This window comes from Phocoena sinus, chromosome 3 (assembly GCF_008692025.1).
Source record: "Phocoena sinus isolate mPhoSin1 chromosome 3, mPhoSin1.pri, whole genome shotgun sequence".
Classification (NCBI taxonomy): Eukaryota; Metazoa; Chordata; class Mammalia; order Artiodactyla; family Phocoenidae; genus Phocoena; species Phocoena sinus.
Genome location: NC_045765.1, coordinates 10321631 through 10337200, shown reverse-complemented (window position 1 = coordinate 10337200; position 15570 = coordinate 10321631). Strand labels below are relative to the sequence as shown.

The 15570-nt window shown below is 40.6% G+C and overlaps 1 protein-coding gene across 1 annotated transcript; it reads right to left on the bottom strand.

Annotated features, from left to right (window-relative positions):
- Positions 1–732: 732 nt before the first annotated feature.
- Positions 733–14371, bottom strand: LOC116750663 (zinc finger protein 709-like). The gene is made up of 6 exons (XM_032625599.1): positions 14363–14371; positions 13377–13500; positions 13048–13163; positions 3214–3340; positions 2949–3009; positions 733–2551 (listed from the first exon to the last, which is right to left on the bottom strand). The coding sequence occupies exons 1-6, from the start codon at positions 14369–14371 to the stop codon at positions 733–735; spliced, it is 2256 nt and encodes a 751-aa protein (XP_032481490.1).
- Positions 14372–15570: the final 1199 nt, after the last annotated feature.

The following is a 15570-nucleotide window of genomic DNA, read 5'->3' as shown; positions in this document are numbered from 1 at the left end:
AGAGGGTGGGGATATATGTATACATATAGCAGATTCACTTCACTGCACAGAAGAAACTAACACAACATTGTAAAGCAATTATACTCCAATAAAAAATAAAATTAGTTTCTAACATTACCCACAGGCTCAGATATTTGTCCCATCACAGGTCTCTCTTCTTAAAATCTATTCACCAAATAACAGTCATTGGAAGAACAACAAGCAAAGGCCCAAATATAAAAACAATTATTCACATGAAACTCCAAAAAAGGAGCTCTGTCATTAAGAAAGGTAGAATACATAAAACAGACTATAAAGATATCCAGGAACTGTCCAGTATCCAGATATCCAGTAGGAAAATCCCAACAAATACCACATTTTCCAATTGTCCCTTAACACAGAATAAAACTATAAAAAATTAAACCTGACTATGCACATATCAGAAATACAGTTTAATTCACCCATGGATCCAACAGACTTCAAAATGGGGAGAGAAAATATTAACTGATTCAAGGAAAAAGCACTGCCTTTTAATGTTATGTACTACTGTTGAAAGATGACTTGCAGAATTATATCACCCCAATATTCATTTTTGAAACTAGTAGAAACCCACACTCCAGTGATATACTTTAAGAAAGAGGCTTGATAAACAATATATTTACAACTTGTAAAAAACAATTCTTTTGTGTTGAAAGTTTTTTGGAACGTTATACATGGATTAATTTTCATCAAGCTTTCTCACGTTACTTACATTTATAATTTATTTCTGGTGGGAGTTTTAACATGTAACAATGAAGGCCAACTGAAGTCTTTCCCACGCTGTTTACATTCAAAAGGTTCTACCCTGTGAGTCTTTTTATGCCTTCGGAAGGAAGTGGGATGGCTGAAGGCCTTCCCACATTCTTTACATTCATAGGGTTTCTCTCCAGTGTGAGTTCTTTCATGTCTTCGAAAACTCTGATACCACCTGAAAGCTTTTCCACATTCCTTACATGCATAGGGTTTCTCTCCTGTGTGAGTCCTTTCATGTGTTTGCAAGGAACTGTAACCTCTGTAGGCTTTACCACATTGTTTACATTCATAGGGTTTTTCTCTAGTGTGAGTTCTTTCATGTGTTCTAAGATAACTTGGACACCTGAATGCTTTACTACATTTTTTACATTCATAGGGTTTTTCTCCAGTGTGATTTCTTTCATGTCTTCGAAAACTTTGATAACACCTGAAGGCCTTTCCACATTGTTTACATTCATAGGGTTTCTCTCCAGTATGAATTCTTATGTGTGTTTCTAAGGAAGTGTAATCTCTGCAGGCTTTTCCACACTGCTTACATTCATAGAGTTTCTCTCCAGTGTGTGTTCTTTCATGTAGTCGTAGCAAAGTTGAACAACTAAAGGCTCTTCCACACTCCTTACATTCATAGGGTTTCTCTCCAGTGTGAGTTCTTTCATGTTTTTGAAAGGAAGGGTAATACCTGAAGGTTTTACCACACTGTTTACATTCATAGGGTTTCTCTCCAGTGTGACTCCTTTGATGTATTCGAAATGAACTGGGAGAAATAAATGCTTTCTCACACTGCTTACATTTATAAGGTCCCACTCCAGTGTGAGTGATCATGTGCACTCGAAGGCTTGCAAGAGCTCTAAGGGCTTTCCCACATTCCTTGCATTCATAAGGTTTTTCCCCAGTATGAGTTCTTTCATGTTTTCGAAAAGAACTGGGACAACTGAAGGCTTTACTACATTTTTGGCATTCATAGGGTTTTTCTCCAGTGTGATTTCTTTCATGTATTTGGAAACCTATATTAGAACTGAAAGTTTTACCACATGGCTTACATTCATAGGGTTTCTCTCCAGTATGAACTCTTTCATGTGTTTGGAAGGAAGGGTAATACCTGAAGGTTTTACCACATTGTTTACATTCATAAGGTTTCTTTCCATTGTGAGTTCTTTCGTGTATTCTGAGGGAACTGGGACAACTGAATGCTTTACTACATTTTTTACATTCATAGGATTTCTCTCCTGTGTGAGTCCTCTCATGTATTTGTAAAGTTTGATGATATCTATAGGCTTTTCCACAATGTTTACATTTATAAGGTTTCTCTCCAGTGTGGGCTTTTTCATGTATCTGAAGTGAAGCTGAAGAACTAAAAGTTTTCCCACAATCCTTACACTTATAAGAGGCACCTCCAGTATGTGTTACCATGTGTCTCTGAAAAGTTTCGAGCTGCACGAAGGCTTTCCCACACTCCTTACATTTATAGGTTTTCCCTCCAGTGTGATTTCCTTTATGTTTTTCAAAACACTGCAGATAACTAAAGGCTTTCCCACATACATTACATTTATATGGCTTCTCTCCATTTTTCTGATAATCATATGGCTTGTGTCCAACGTGACTTCTGGTGTACCTATTATGGGATGAATGATGCATGAGGACTTTTCCACATACTTTGTGTTCCCATGGTTTTACTCTGATAAGAGTTTTCTTGTTCAGATTGAGATTTGGAATAAGGCTGAGGTTTTCTCTGCATGGACTATCCTCTTTCCCTTCACATATTCTCCCTACCTTACGACTCCTGCAAAAAACAAGGAGGAATTATTAATGATCTCTTTATTAATGATTTCATGCTTATTACAATATTTCAGCTACAATTTTATTATTTGTAGCAAAACTATAGGTATTTTTCTATTTCGGGTGAATTGTTCAAAACTGAATATACTGAATGCTCCGCGAGAGGACTCACCCTTGCTCACCAAAACGGTGATATTTATACATAGGGATTATTAATGCTATTTCCAAGTGAACTATTTTGCAAACACTGAACATTATGTCATATGTAAGAAAGTAATTTGGTGAAAATTTTCTGAAAAGCAATAAATTTGAAGCATGGATTGTCTTGTTTCTTTTTAAGATCTGGTACAATAATATAATTCTCATGTGAAACACTGCTTTCTGCTGGGAGTGCCACTCACCTTAGTTTTGTCCCCTGGTTTTTGCACTTATCTTCAATGTCATGATCTTTCCATGTTTCTCCTAAAATGCAGACACAGAAAAATGATTCCAAAGTATTAGAAGTTATAGAAAAATTATTAGATTCTAGTGCTACAGTGAGCTGTGACCATACCTAGTTTATTTACCAATGTCCTCCCTGTACACATTCCACCTCTTAGAATAATATTGTAGGGCAGAAAAACTTGACCTTTGACTGACAAGGTGAAGGTAAGTTGTCATCCTTACCTACTGAGGCCAGGTTCCTGAAGGTTTCCCCCATCACATCTCTGTAGAGTTTCTTCTGTGAAAAATCCAGTAAAGCCCACTCTTCCAGGGTGAAGTTCACAGCAACATCCTCAAAGACCACTGCGTCCTACAACATCCCATATATATGTATGGTAGGATGAGTAAGACTGACAGCACTGGACATCTATACTCCATTTATAAGGAAGGTTACATATGATTCTGCTATCTCCCAACATTTATTCTCTGACTTGATCATCAGAAACTAATTCTCTGTCCATACTTACTTCCTCATAAATTTAACAGCATCAGGAACACATGAACATTATTTACATAGTTTTACTGTGATCACATTACAAATCCTATTGCTGTCTAATGGCAGGGTCCAAAGCATGTTGGGAAATGTCAGAAATGCTATAAAAATGAAATAAATATTATCAATTTAAGACCATCCATTGGTGAGAAAAACTCTTTCCTCCCGTTTCTTATTATCCACCATTTACACACTCCATGACGCAGAGTGTGTAATATCCTGTAATAAACCATAATGGAAAAGAATATGAAAAAGAATATGTATATATATGCATAACTGAATCACTCTGCTGTATAGCAGAAACTAACACAACATTGTAAATCAACTATACTTCAATACAATAAATTTAAAAAGAGGGACTTTATCTTAATGACAAAGGTGTCAATTCTCCATGAAGGCATAACAATCATTCATGTGTACATGCATCACAACAGATTGGCAAAATATATGAGGCCAAAACTGATAGAATGCAAGAAAGTAAGTGAATCCACTACTAGTTGTAGACTTCAACACCTCCTTACCATGAATTATCAATTGCAGCAGGCAGAAAATTAGGAAGGACAGAACTGAAATCAATAGCACCATGGAACAACTGGATTTAATTGTAATCCATGGAAATCATTCTTCTCAAGTTCATAAGGAACATTCACCAAGACAGAACACATTCTGGGACATAAAACATACTTTAACAAATTTGAAAGGACAACAGTCATTCAAAATATGCTCTCACACCACACAGGCACTAGTCTAGAAATCAGTAACATGAAGATAGTTAGAAACTCCCCAAAATACGTGGAGATTCAACAATACACTTCTAAATAATACGTGGGATCAAAAAAGAAGTCCCAAGAGAAATGAAAAATTATTTTGAAGTAAATGAAAATACAACTAATCAAGGGTTGTGGGATGCAGCAAAACAATGCTTAGAGGGAAATTTATGCCACTGAACAAATACACTAGAAAAAAAAGAAAAATCTATAATCAACAATGTAAATATCTACCTTTGGAAGGAAAAGAACAATTTAAACCCAAAGTAAGCAGAATAAAAGAAATAATAAAAATTGGGGGGAAAAATCAGTGGAGTATATTAAAAGAAAAAAGCTGGTTCTTTGACAAGATCAATGAAACTGATAAACATCTTGTAATCATAACTAAGAAAAAGAGAGAAATTACAACACAAGACCATCAGGGGTGACCAGAAGGTATGGGAGGTGGGTGCTGAAGCCTCTTCACTATAGTGAAGGAGTCTCTGAGGACACTACCAGGTGTGCCTGTTGTATGGCAACAGTCTTGAGCCTTCTATGGTAGGGCTGTCCATTCAAGGTGGCCCAATTTCCAAGTAACCGCATAAATGGGCTCCGGTAAATTTATAAACAAGGGATATGTTGCCTCCCAAACATCACAAGAATCTAGACAATGTTGTGAGTGCTGAGATGGACTATTGGTATTTCTTCATGGTGCCAGGAAGGGGTGGGCTTCTGTTTATTAATTTTTTTTTAATGTATTCATTAAAGGTATCCGGGCCTCATATGTTTGGAGCAATGCCCATCCACTTTTTACAAGCCCACCTTTTTCAATACTGTATGTCCTGAATATCAAATGAACTTCCTCAGAAGAGATGTCATTAATGTCATATCTCTGCTCGTGGCACAAGGTGGATGCAGTTCAGATCCTGCCTGCAGAGACTGTGTGTGTTCACAGTGGTGTTGAGGTTCCCTGACGGTAACCAGTTAAAGGTGTATCATGTCCTTTCAGAGGTGAAGGCCAAGTGCAGCTGAGAGGCTGTTGAAACAGGAACTGAACAGAACAGACGTAGCCAAATCTGTGAGAGTAGAATGTTGAGCAGAATGTTTAGCAGTTGCTGAGTAGATGGAGTCAGTAATTTCCATAATGCTGGGGACTAGGAATAAGGGGTTTCTGTGATGGGACAACAGCCTCAAGGTAGTAGCATTCCACTGTGAGGTGTTTTTCACTCTTTCCAGGTTTAATAACAGGTCAAATTAGGCTGTTCAAGGCAGAAGCCCTGGGGATAATCACTTCTTCCCAAAATAACAGGTTTCTTAAAGTTTTCAATCCTCATAGGCCCTGTTTAACTTACACTGGATCATATAACTAATTTAACTAAGGGGTAAGGACCATGGAGTCTCATTTTGTGAAGCCAATTTGGAAGTGGCAAGAACTTAATTTAACTTAATTTTAATTTATGGTTTATCGGTTCAGAGCTTTCCTGCTCACTATGAGACATTTTGTGACAATGGGTGCTATGATCGTAAGGAGAGGCAAAGAGTTCTGATGGTTATGGTGAACTATACCAATCTGCCCTCTATATTATATTCCGTACTTCCTCTAAGATCATGCAGTACACCTTGCTTAAATCTACTGAGATTCTAGGTGTAACTAACTTGAGATCTCTCACTCAATAATTGTAGGAAGGTTTGTGAATTACGGCGTTACAGGAGACTGTAACATTAATTCAAAACCTATGTTCTGAAGAGGTTCCAAAAGCAAGGACTTTTTGCCGAAAGCTTTCTCTGCATCTCTTCAGATGATCATATGGTTTTTCTCCTTCTATTTGTTAACATGGTGTATCACGTTGATAGATTTGCGTATATTGAAGGATCCTTGCATTTCTGGAATAAACCCCAATTGACCATGGTGTATGATCCTTTTAATGTGCTGTCGGATTCTGTTTGCTGGTATTTTGTTGAGGACTTTTGCATCTATGTTCGTCAGTGATATTGGCCTGTAGTTTTCTTTCTTTGTGACATCTTTGTCTGATTTTGGTATCAAGGTGATGGTGGCCTCATAGAAAGAATTTGGGAGTGTTCTTCCCTCTGCTATATTTTGGAAGAGTTTGAGAAGGATAGGTGTTAGCTCTTCTCTAAATGTTTGATAGAATTCGCCTGTGAAGCCATCTGGTCCTGGGCTTTTGTTTGTTGGAAGATTTTTAATCACAGTTTCAATTTCAGTGCTTGGGATTGGTCTGTTCATACTTTCTATTTCTTCCTGATTCAGTCTTGGCAGGTTGTGCATTTCTAAGAATTTGTCCATTTCTTCGAGGTTGTCCATTTTATTGGCATAGAGCTGCTTGTAGTAATCTCTCATGATCTTTTGTATTTCTGCAGTGTCAGTTGTTACTTCTCCTTTTTCATTTCTAATTCTATTGATTTGAGTCTTCTCCCTTTTTTTCTTGATGAGTCTGGCTAATGGTTTATCAATTTTGTTTATCCTTTCAAAGAACCAGCTTTTAGTTTTATTGATCTTTGCTATTGTTTCCTTCATTTCTTTTCCATTTATTTCTGATCCGATTTTTACGATTTCTTTCCTTCTGCTAACTTTGGGGGTTTTTTGTTCTTCTTTCTCTAATTGCTTTAGGTGCAAGGTTAGGTTGTTTATTCGAGATGTTTCCTGTTTCTTAAGGTAGGATTGTATTGCTATAAACTTCCCTATTAGAACTGCTTTTGCTGTATCCCATAGGTTTTGGGTCGTCATCTCTCCATTGTCATTTGTTTCTAGGTATTTTTTAATTTCCTCTTTGATTTCTTCAGTAATCACTTCGTTATTACGTAGTGTATTGTTTAGCCTCCATGTGTTCGTATTTTTTACAGATCTTTTCCAGTAATTGATATCTAGTCTCATAGCATTGTGGTCGGAAAAGATGCTTGATACAAATTCAATTTTCTTAAATTTACCAAGGCTTGATTTGTGACCCAAGATATGATCTACCCTGGAGAATGTTCCATGAGCACTTGAGAAAAATGTGTATTCTGTTGTTTTTGGATGGAATGTCCTATAAACATCAATTAAGTCCATCTTGTTTAATATATCATTTAAAGCTTGTGTTTCCTTATTTATTTTCATTTTGGATGATCTGTCCATTGGTGAAAGTGGGGTGTTAAAGTCCCCTACTATGAATGTGTTACTGTCGATTTCCCCTTTTATGTCTGTTAGTATTTGCCTTATGTATTGAGGTGCTCCTATAGCTACAGTAATCAAGACAGTATGGTACTGGCACAAAAACAGAAAGATAGATCAATGGAACAGGATAGAAAGCCCAGAGATAAACCCACGCACATATGGTCACCTTATCTTTGATAAAGGAGGCAGGAATGTACAGTGGAGAAAGGACAGCCTCTTCAATAAGCTGTGCTGGGAAAACTGGACAGGTACATGTAAAAGTATGAGATTAGATCACTCCCTAACACCATACACAAAAATAAGCTCAAAATGGATTAAAGACCTAAACGTAAGGCTAGAAACTATCAAACTCTTAGAGGAAAACATAGGCAGAACACTCTATGACATAAATCACAGCAAGATCCTTTTTGACCCACCTCCTAGAGAAATGGAAATAAAAACAAAAATAAACAAATGGGACCTAATGAAACTTAAAAGCTTTTGCACAGCAATGAAACCATAAACAAGACCAAAAGACAACCCTCAGAATGGGAGAAAATGTTTGCAAATGACGCAACTGACAAAGGATTAATCTCCAAAATTTATAAGCAGTTCATGCAGCTCAATAACAAAAAAACAAACAACCCAATCCAAAAATGGGCAGAAGACCTAAATAGACATTTCTCCAAAGAAGATATACAGACTGCCAAACACATGAAAGAATGCTCAACATCATTAATCATTAGAGAAATGCAAATCAAAACTACAATGAGATATCATCTCACACCAGTCAGAATGGCCATCATCAAAAAATCTAGAAACAATAAATGCTGGAGAGGGTGTGGAGAAAAGGGAACCCTCTTGCACTGCTGGTGGGAATGTGAATTGGTACAGCCACTATGGAGAACAGTATGGAGGTTCCTTAAGAAACTACAAATAGAACTACCATATGACCCAGCAATCCCACTACTGGGCATATACCCTGAGAAAACCATAATTCAAAGAGTCATGTACCAAAATGTTCATTGCAGCTCTATTTACAATAGCCCGAGATGGAAACAACCTAAATGTCCATCATCGGATGAATGCATAAAGAAGATGTGGCACATATATACAATGGAATATTACTCAGCCATAAAAAGAAACAAAATTGAGCTATTTGTAATGAGGTGGATGGACCTAGAGTCTGTCATACAGAGTGAAGTAAATCAGAAACAGAAAGACAAATACCGTATGCTAACACATATATATGGAATTTAAGAAAAAAAAATGTCATGAAGAACCTAGGGGTAAAACAGGAGTAAAGACACAGACCTACTAGAGAATGGACTTGAGGATATGGGGAGGGGGAAGGGTAAGCTGTGACAAAGCGAGAGAGTGGCATGGACATATATACACTACCAAACGTAAGGTAGATAGCTAGTGGGAAGCAGCCACATAGCACAGGGAGATCAGCTCGGTGCTTTGTGACCACCTAGAGGGGTGGAATAGGGAGGGTGGGAGGGAGGGAGACGCAAGAGGGAAGAGATATGGGAACATATGTATATGTATAACTGATTCACTTTGTTATAAAGCAGAAACTAACACACCATTGTAAAGCAATTATACTCAAATAAAGATGTAAAATAAAATAAAATAAAATAAACTACACTTTCTCATAATTCAAAAAAAAAAGCAAGGACTGCCCGTTTTATCCTTTTGGTTATGTAAATTTTTTAGTATAATTTGGATTTCCAACTGGAAAGTTGTGAGCCTTTTTTCTATACATTTTTCCTTTTGTTCCTTCTTTCCGGTCCTTCCCTATATTATATATACTTTGGAAAAGAGGGTGTCCTCTCTACCCTGGGACTCGTAAAATTTTTCCCTCAGGGGTGCACACTAGTGCCATACGGATCAGAGGTCTCCTCCACGACTACCGGGTATTTTAGAGTTTTTAGTTTAAGTTTGAACTAATCCCTTTGCTGTACCACAGTGAGGCTATCGGTGTTGTCCCCCGTAACTCAGAGGGTCAGGATCTTCATTGCAGTAGAGGCAGGGGCAGCAGCAGCAGAGGTGAGCCCTCATATTAGGAGAGTGGACTCAGCTCACCACCTACTGGCTGCCTTTCCCAGTCTCCTTCTCTCTCTGAAATACCTGATCTTTAAGGAGTGGCCATCTCATGGGCTCACCTCATTCACAGGGTATATAATCAGCCCTTTACTCCCCAAAGACAAGGCAATCCCAGCCTCAGTTACACTTTTACTTAAAGACACTGATAGGTTTCAGCCAACACATCGACTGAGGACCACTTTAACAAAGGAGCCTTTCTCATACTCCTGCTCAGAGAGGACAACGAGTTACCAAAACTTCCAACTCGGTGTCCTCTGTATATAGAACCCAGGGTTGGTGGGGTCAGCAATGCCACACAGGGCAGCTCAGCGCAGAGGAGGAGCTCCTCAGCAAAGAGCAGCTCACAGGGCAGGAGCCTCCAGGCTTTCTTATCAGCCTGTCCAGGTAAGAACTAGGGGAAGAGGGAGGGGTGAGGCTTAACTTTCAGTGGTCAAACATCAAATATGTGAACCCCCGACAGCTCATTATAAGAACAAATCCAGAAAGCATTAGCACTGGTTTGTTCTTATACAAAGAAACACTAACAAAATGATCAAGAAGTAATCAAAACTGGTTATTTCAAGGTGGCTGGAATAAGAGCAGAGAAGTAGAACAGGACATGTAAGTTAGTTTCCTATCTTAGGAATTTTTAAGAAAATCAACCTTTCCATGCATTAGTTACTGAAAATAAGAAAAGAAATTTACATACACTGCCTTTTCCTATGATTAATCATTATTTTAAATCATTATTTTAAATTTTAATCATTATTTTAAATTCAACTTACAATTTTTCGACTTTCAACAGATACACTTACAACCATCCTGTGCCCATACAACCATTCTATTTTTCACATTCAGTACAGTACTCAATAAAGTACATCAGACAGTCAACACTTTATTATAAAATAGGCTTCATGTTAGATGATTCTATCCAAATGTAGGCTAATGTAAGTGTTCTGAGCATGTTTAAGGCAGACTAGGCTAAGCTATGATGTTCAGTAAGTAAGGTGTATTAAATGCATTTTCAACTATCAATATTTTAAATTTATGATGGGATTATTGGGATGTAAGCCCATCATAAATTGAGTAAGATCTGTAATAGTTCCTCCCTCCACTATATTTAACATAAAATATTTTATAGTATGAGTAGCATATTATAATACATTAGGGGTTTCAATTAAGCCCTGAAATGTACTAGAAATTTCAAAGATTTCCATAGGCTTTGAGGTGTTTTCCTCATATCAATGAAAAAGAAATTCAACTGCTTTTTCCTCGCATGTATTAAAATAGGAATTCATTTGCCTTAGGAATAGTATAGCCTCTTAAAAGTCAAAGTTCTCTAGAGACATGGACAGACACTGACCTAAAAAATGAAAGAAGCAGGGCTTCCCTGGTGGCACAGTGGTTGAGAGTCTGCCTGCCGATGCAGGGGACGCGGGTTCGTGCCCCGGTCCGGGAAGATCCCACATGCCGCGGAGCGGCTGGGCCCGTGAGCCATGGCCGCTGAGCCTGTGCGTCCGGAGCCTGTGCTCCGCGGCAGGAGAGGCCACTACAGTGAGAGGCCTGCGTACCCCGCAATGGGAGAGGCCACAACGGTGAGAGGCCCGCATACCGCAAAAAAAAAAAGAAAAAAGAAAGAAGCACCTGAGAACTTAAAAACACCCATATCTCACATCTTGAGGGTCTCCTGCCTAAATGGAACCAAAATTCTACCTGGTTCCACAATTTTCTTATCTTACACTGTATGTGTCAACCAACTTACATAGTATAACCCCGAATGCCAATGAGAACCAGAATCAACACAGATATGCAGCATGCTTCGCTACAATTCAGAAAACAAAAACACCACCACGTTCACAAAGTTGAACATAATCGCAACTTGGGTTCTAAACACTCCTGGTTGAGATGTAACCCCCTACAGTGTGTCAGCCTCTAGTGAAGGAGGGTAGGGACACCTGAGCAGCCACAAGAAAGAACACTGGGAGCTCCATACGTCCTCCCCCCTGTAAGCATGGATGCTCTCCCTCCTCCAGGCTTCTACTCTCACAAGTGAGGAAACTCTCAGCCTGATTCTGTTTAAGGGTCTGACCCAAATGAACTCCCAAATTCATCAACCCTTTGTCCATGAGACAGAACACCTGACCTTAAGACTTTCTCAATGTGCACCAATTACATTCTGAATGCAAAACGTCAGCATAAGGCCTAAAAATGTCTAGACCTAAGGAACCACAACTACAAACTCAGAAATACCATCACGACACACCTCCCACCCCCGTGTGCACATGCATCCCCAGTGTTCCAGGGGGTTGGTAGCTTTTCTCAGTATAAAGGACTCCCTCTGTGGTGGGTGTGACCAGGAAGAACACCAGCAGAAGGAGGTTCTCCAGGAAGAATCCAATAGGTCTTTAAGTATTTCCCTTTGCAGACAAAATGGGAGCCATAGCTTGGGCCAGGCCGCTGCTCCACTCTGCAGTTGCTCTGGAACAATGTTGATACTTTAAATGACACAAAGCCAGTGTGTGAACAATCCCAAAAGTCACTCAAACCCAGCATTTACATAGAAAGGAGGGAAGAAAACTGTAAGGCACTTTGACTAGTTCAAAGAGAAAACCCCAAGTATCTATTCAGGTGTCAGGTAATTACTATTTCCAGGGAAAGAAACTGGTTTGTAAACAACTGATCATACTGGAACACTTCTACTCTGCAATTCTAAGCCCTGGAAATTTACTTGAAGACACCCAAAAGTAAAGAATAGACCTCAGGAACTTCCTATACATGCTCAGGGGAATAAAGAGTGAAAGAATCCTATACAAATGGAACGTGTAATACTGGAACATATCATTTTCTTCTAAAATTCACCTCTTTCTTGCCTGTTTAGAACTATTTTATACTCTCTTTGAAGCTCTATTGATTAAATACATTTTACCTCTATTGAAAAACTCAGACTTAAATAAGTGAAAAAAATCTTTCTGAGGTGACAAACCCAGAGAGGGGCTGTTCTGACAAAACACCCAGGAAAATTTCCAAAGAAGAACCTCCACCCAAAGCACTTCCCATAGGATGTGTGTGTGCAGGACAGATTAGGGGGAGAGGCAAGAGGATTTGATGCAACCTAGTTCTAAGTGGTTATTCTTGGCTTTCCTCTCACGAAAACAGCCACAGGCAAATATAAATCTTTTAAAAACAGCATTCCATGGCTCTGGAGAAAAAAGATAAAATATTGGATCTGTGTGACATGCAGCCGGAAGACAAACAGTTAGCTGATTATAATGTGAATTAGAGGGGAAGTTGGCTCTGGGAAGGAGGTGAGGGATCTGAACATTTAGGGATTTATTATCAGTCCTAGGAAGAGCTACGGCGGGGGGACGGGAGCATGGATTTGAGACTCCGCTTCCCAAATATGTGGAAAACTCAGGAGAAAACAGGTGACCCCTGGGAGAAAGGGACCGGGAACACCGCGGACTACAGCTCCTCCCACGCACGAACCCCAGGGACCGAGGCCTGATTGTCACTAATGACCCTCCCCGTGGTTACCGCACAGTCTGGGGAGACGCGGGGACGTAGGCACAGCGCTGCCCAGCGAAGCTCTGGGGGCGGGCTGAGCTAAATAACGGGACAGGGCGCCCGGCGTCCGGCTGCCGTCCCAGCGTCCACGCTGCGGGCGGGAGGAGACTGAGGTCCGAGCCCCGCCACAGCCGGTTCCCACAAGACGCTCCGCCCCGACTCCACACTCAGGGGCAGCACACTCACCATTTCTAGGTTTCCTGGGTCTCCGTGAGTCCTTCCTACGGCTCCCACGACCAGTGCAGGTCACAGCGCAACACAGACCACGGCCCGCTCACCAGGAACCGTGAACCACAGGCTATACCCGATCTCCGGCGAGGCCGGCGCCGGTAGGGACGTCCACTCCGGTGCGGTACGTCGCCCCCACCCACCTGCTCCAGCGGCGCCCCTGATTGGATAGCTCGGAGGGCCACGCCCCTCAGCTTGAGCTACAACAGGAGGGAGGATGCGCTGCTCACCCGAACCACCTTCTGCCAGTGGGTGGGAACCTGACCCAGCCACGATCGTTTGTATGGAGAAAAAACTTTCTCCTGGCCTGGGGCTGCCTCTACAGTTTTTTTCTCCCAGCTCTTCGTGAACATGTGGTCACAATTTACAGGGAATTCTTGAGTTTTCGTGAAACAAGCACACAGCATGAGGGTGGGCCAGGCCACACTGGAACAAGAGGGTCTTCTGTCTCTAGGGATCAAGGGCTTGGCATAGGGCTGTCAGGCCACTCAGGGAACTGCAACCGTTGTTCAGAAACACAAGACACTAAATGTGACCTCACCACTGATAATAAAGAACCCGGCTGCATTTGATCTCACCACTGATAATAAAGAACCCGGCTGCATTTGATCTTTGATCCTTGCAAGGATTGAGCCTTCCACCCATCCCTTTCCCACACCCACTTATTTGGCACTTAAGTGAAAGAAACCCAGGACACTTGGATCTGTGGGAAGTTTGAACCCAACAGCCCCAGCCTGGGCACAAGGACTCAGTCTAACCACAGGGTGTGAGATGTACGCATTAAACTATTAGGTCATGAAATAAAAATTCATATTCTAAGGCAAGTCAAGGAAAATTTAAACATAAAAATTTTTCTCTGCCCTTTGGCCTCCTCCTTCCCCTCTACTGTGCATTGTGTATCAGCATTATGCATCAACCAAACCTCCCCACCGGCAGAAATACCTGCTCAACCATAAAGAGCAACATTCTCCCAGTATCAAGAAGATAACTCCTTAGGAGATAGCCTTCCTGCTTAATCTTGTAAGGGGCCACGAATACCCATGACCCACTATTCATACTTACTTTGTACATGTAGCCCTGGATTGTGTAAACTGTCAGTAATACATCATTTAATGTGCAGCCCTCTGCCTCAAAATCTTATATAAATGTGCTTCAACATCTAGTGGGCAGAATAGTTCTTGGAGCTTTCTGAGGGTATATTTCCAGGTTATAATCCTCAATTTGGCTCGAATAAAATTTTCCATTTCTTTCTTAGATCGACTAATTAATTTTTTTGTCAACACAGGTTTCATTAAATTCACATTTTACATTGGAAGGAAATTTATTTTAGATCAGATTTTGCCAGTGTTTCTCGAGAACTTCAAAATGTAACTGACTACAATGTCCCTAAGGCAACTGATTCCGATTTTCACTGATAGAAGAAAAATAGTAAGTCTTTATCTAAACAGGGAAGTATCTGGAAATCCGCACCCCGCTCCCACCAGCTTTACTGAGGTATGACTAATAAAACTGCCTGTATTTAAAGATTACAATGTGATGATTTAATATACGGTATCCCGGGGCTTCCCTGGTGGCGCAGTGGTTGGGAGTCCGCCTGCCAATGCGGGGGACACGGGTTCGTGCCCCGGTCTGGGAGGATCCCACATGCCGCGGAGTGGCTGGGCCCGTGAGCCATGGCCGCTGGGCCTGCGCGTCCGGAGCCTGTGCTCCGCGGCAGGAGAGGCCACTACAGTGAGAGGCCTGCGTACCGCAAAACAAACAAACAAACAAAACAAGAAAAATATACGGTATCCTACACTGTATACTTGAAATCAGCCAAGACAGTGGATTAAGTAATCTCACCACCCACACAAAAAGTAACCATGTGGGGTGATGGATGTGTTAATCAATCTGGAAACTCTTATATGCCTACAAGATTGAATTGCACAACTCTTAATGTATTTAATTTATATGAACACCTTTATTGAGACAATGTAGATACCATACAATGCATCACATTAAAGAGTACAATTCAAAGGTTTTCAGTATATTCCCAGATATATACAATCATTCCCACAGTTGATCTTTTTTTTTTTTTTTTAAATTAATTAATTTATTTATTTTTGGCTGTGTTGGGTCTTCGTTTCTGTGCGAGGGCTTTCCCTAGCTGCGGCCAGCGGGGGCCACTCCTCATTGCGGTGCGTGGGCCTCTCACTATTGCGGCCTCTCTTGTTGCGGAGCACAGGCTCCAGACGCGCAGGCTCAGCAGTTGTGGCACACGGGCTTAGTTG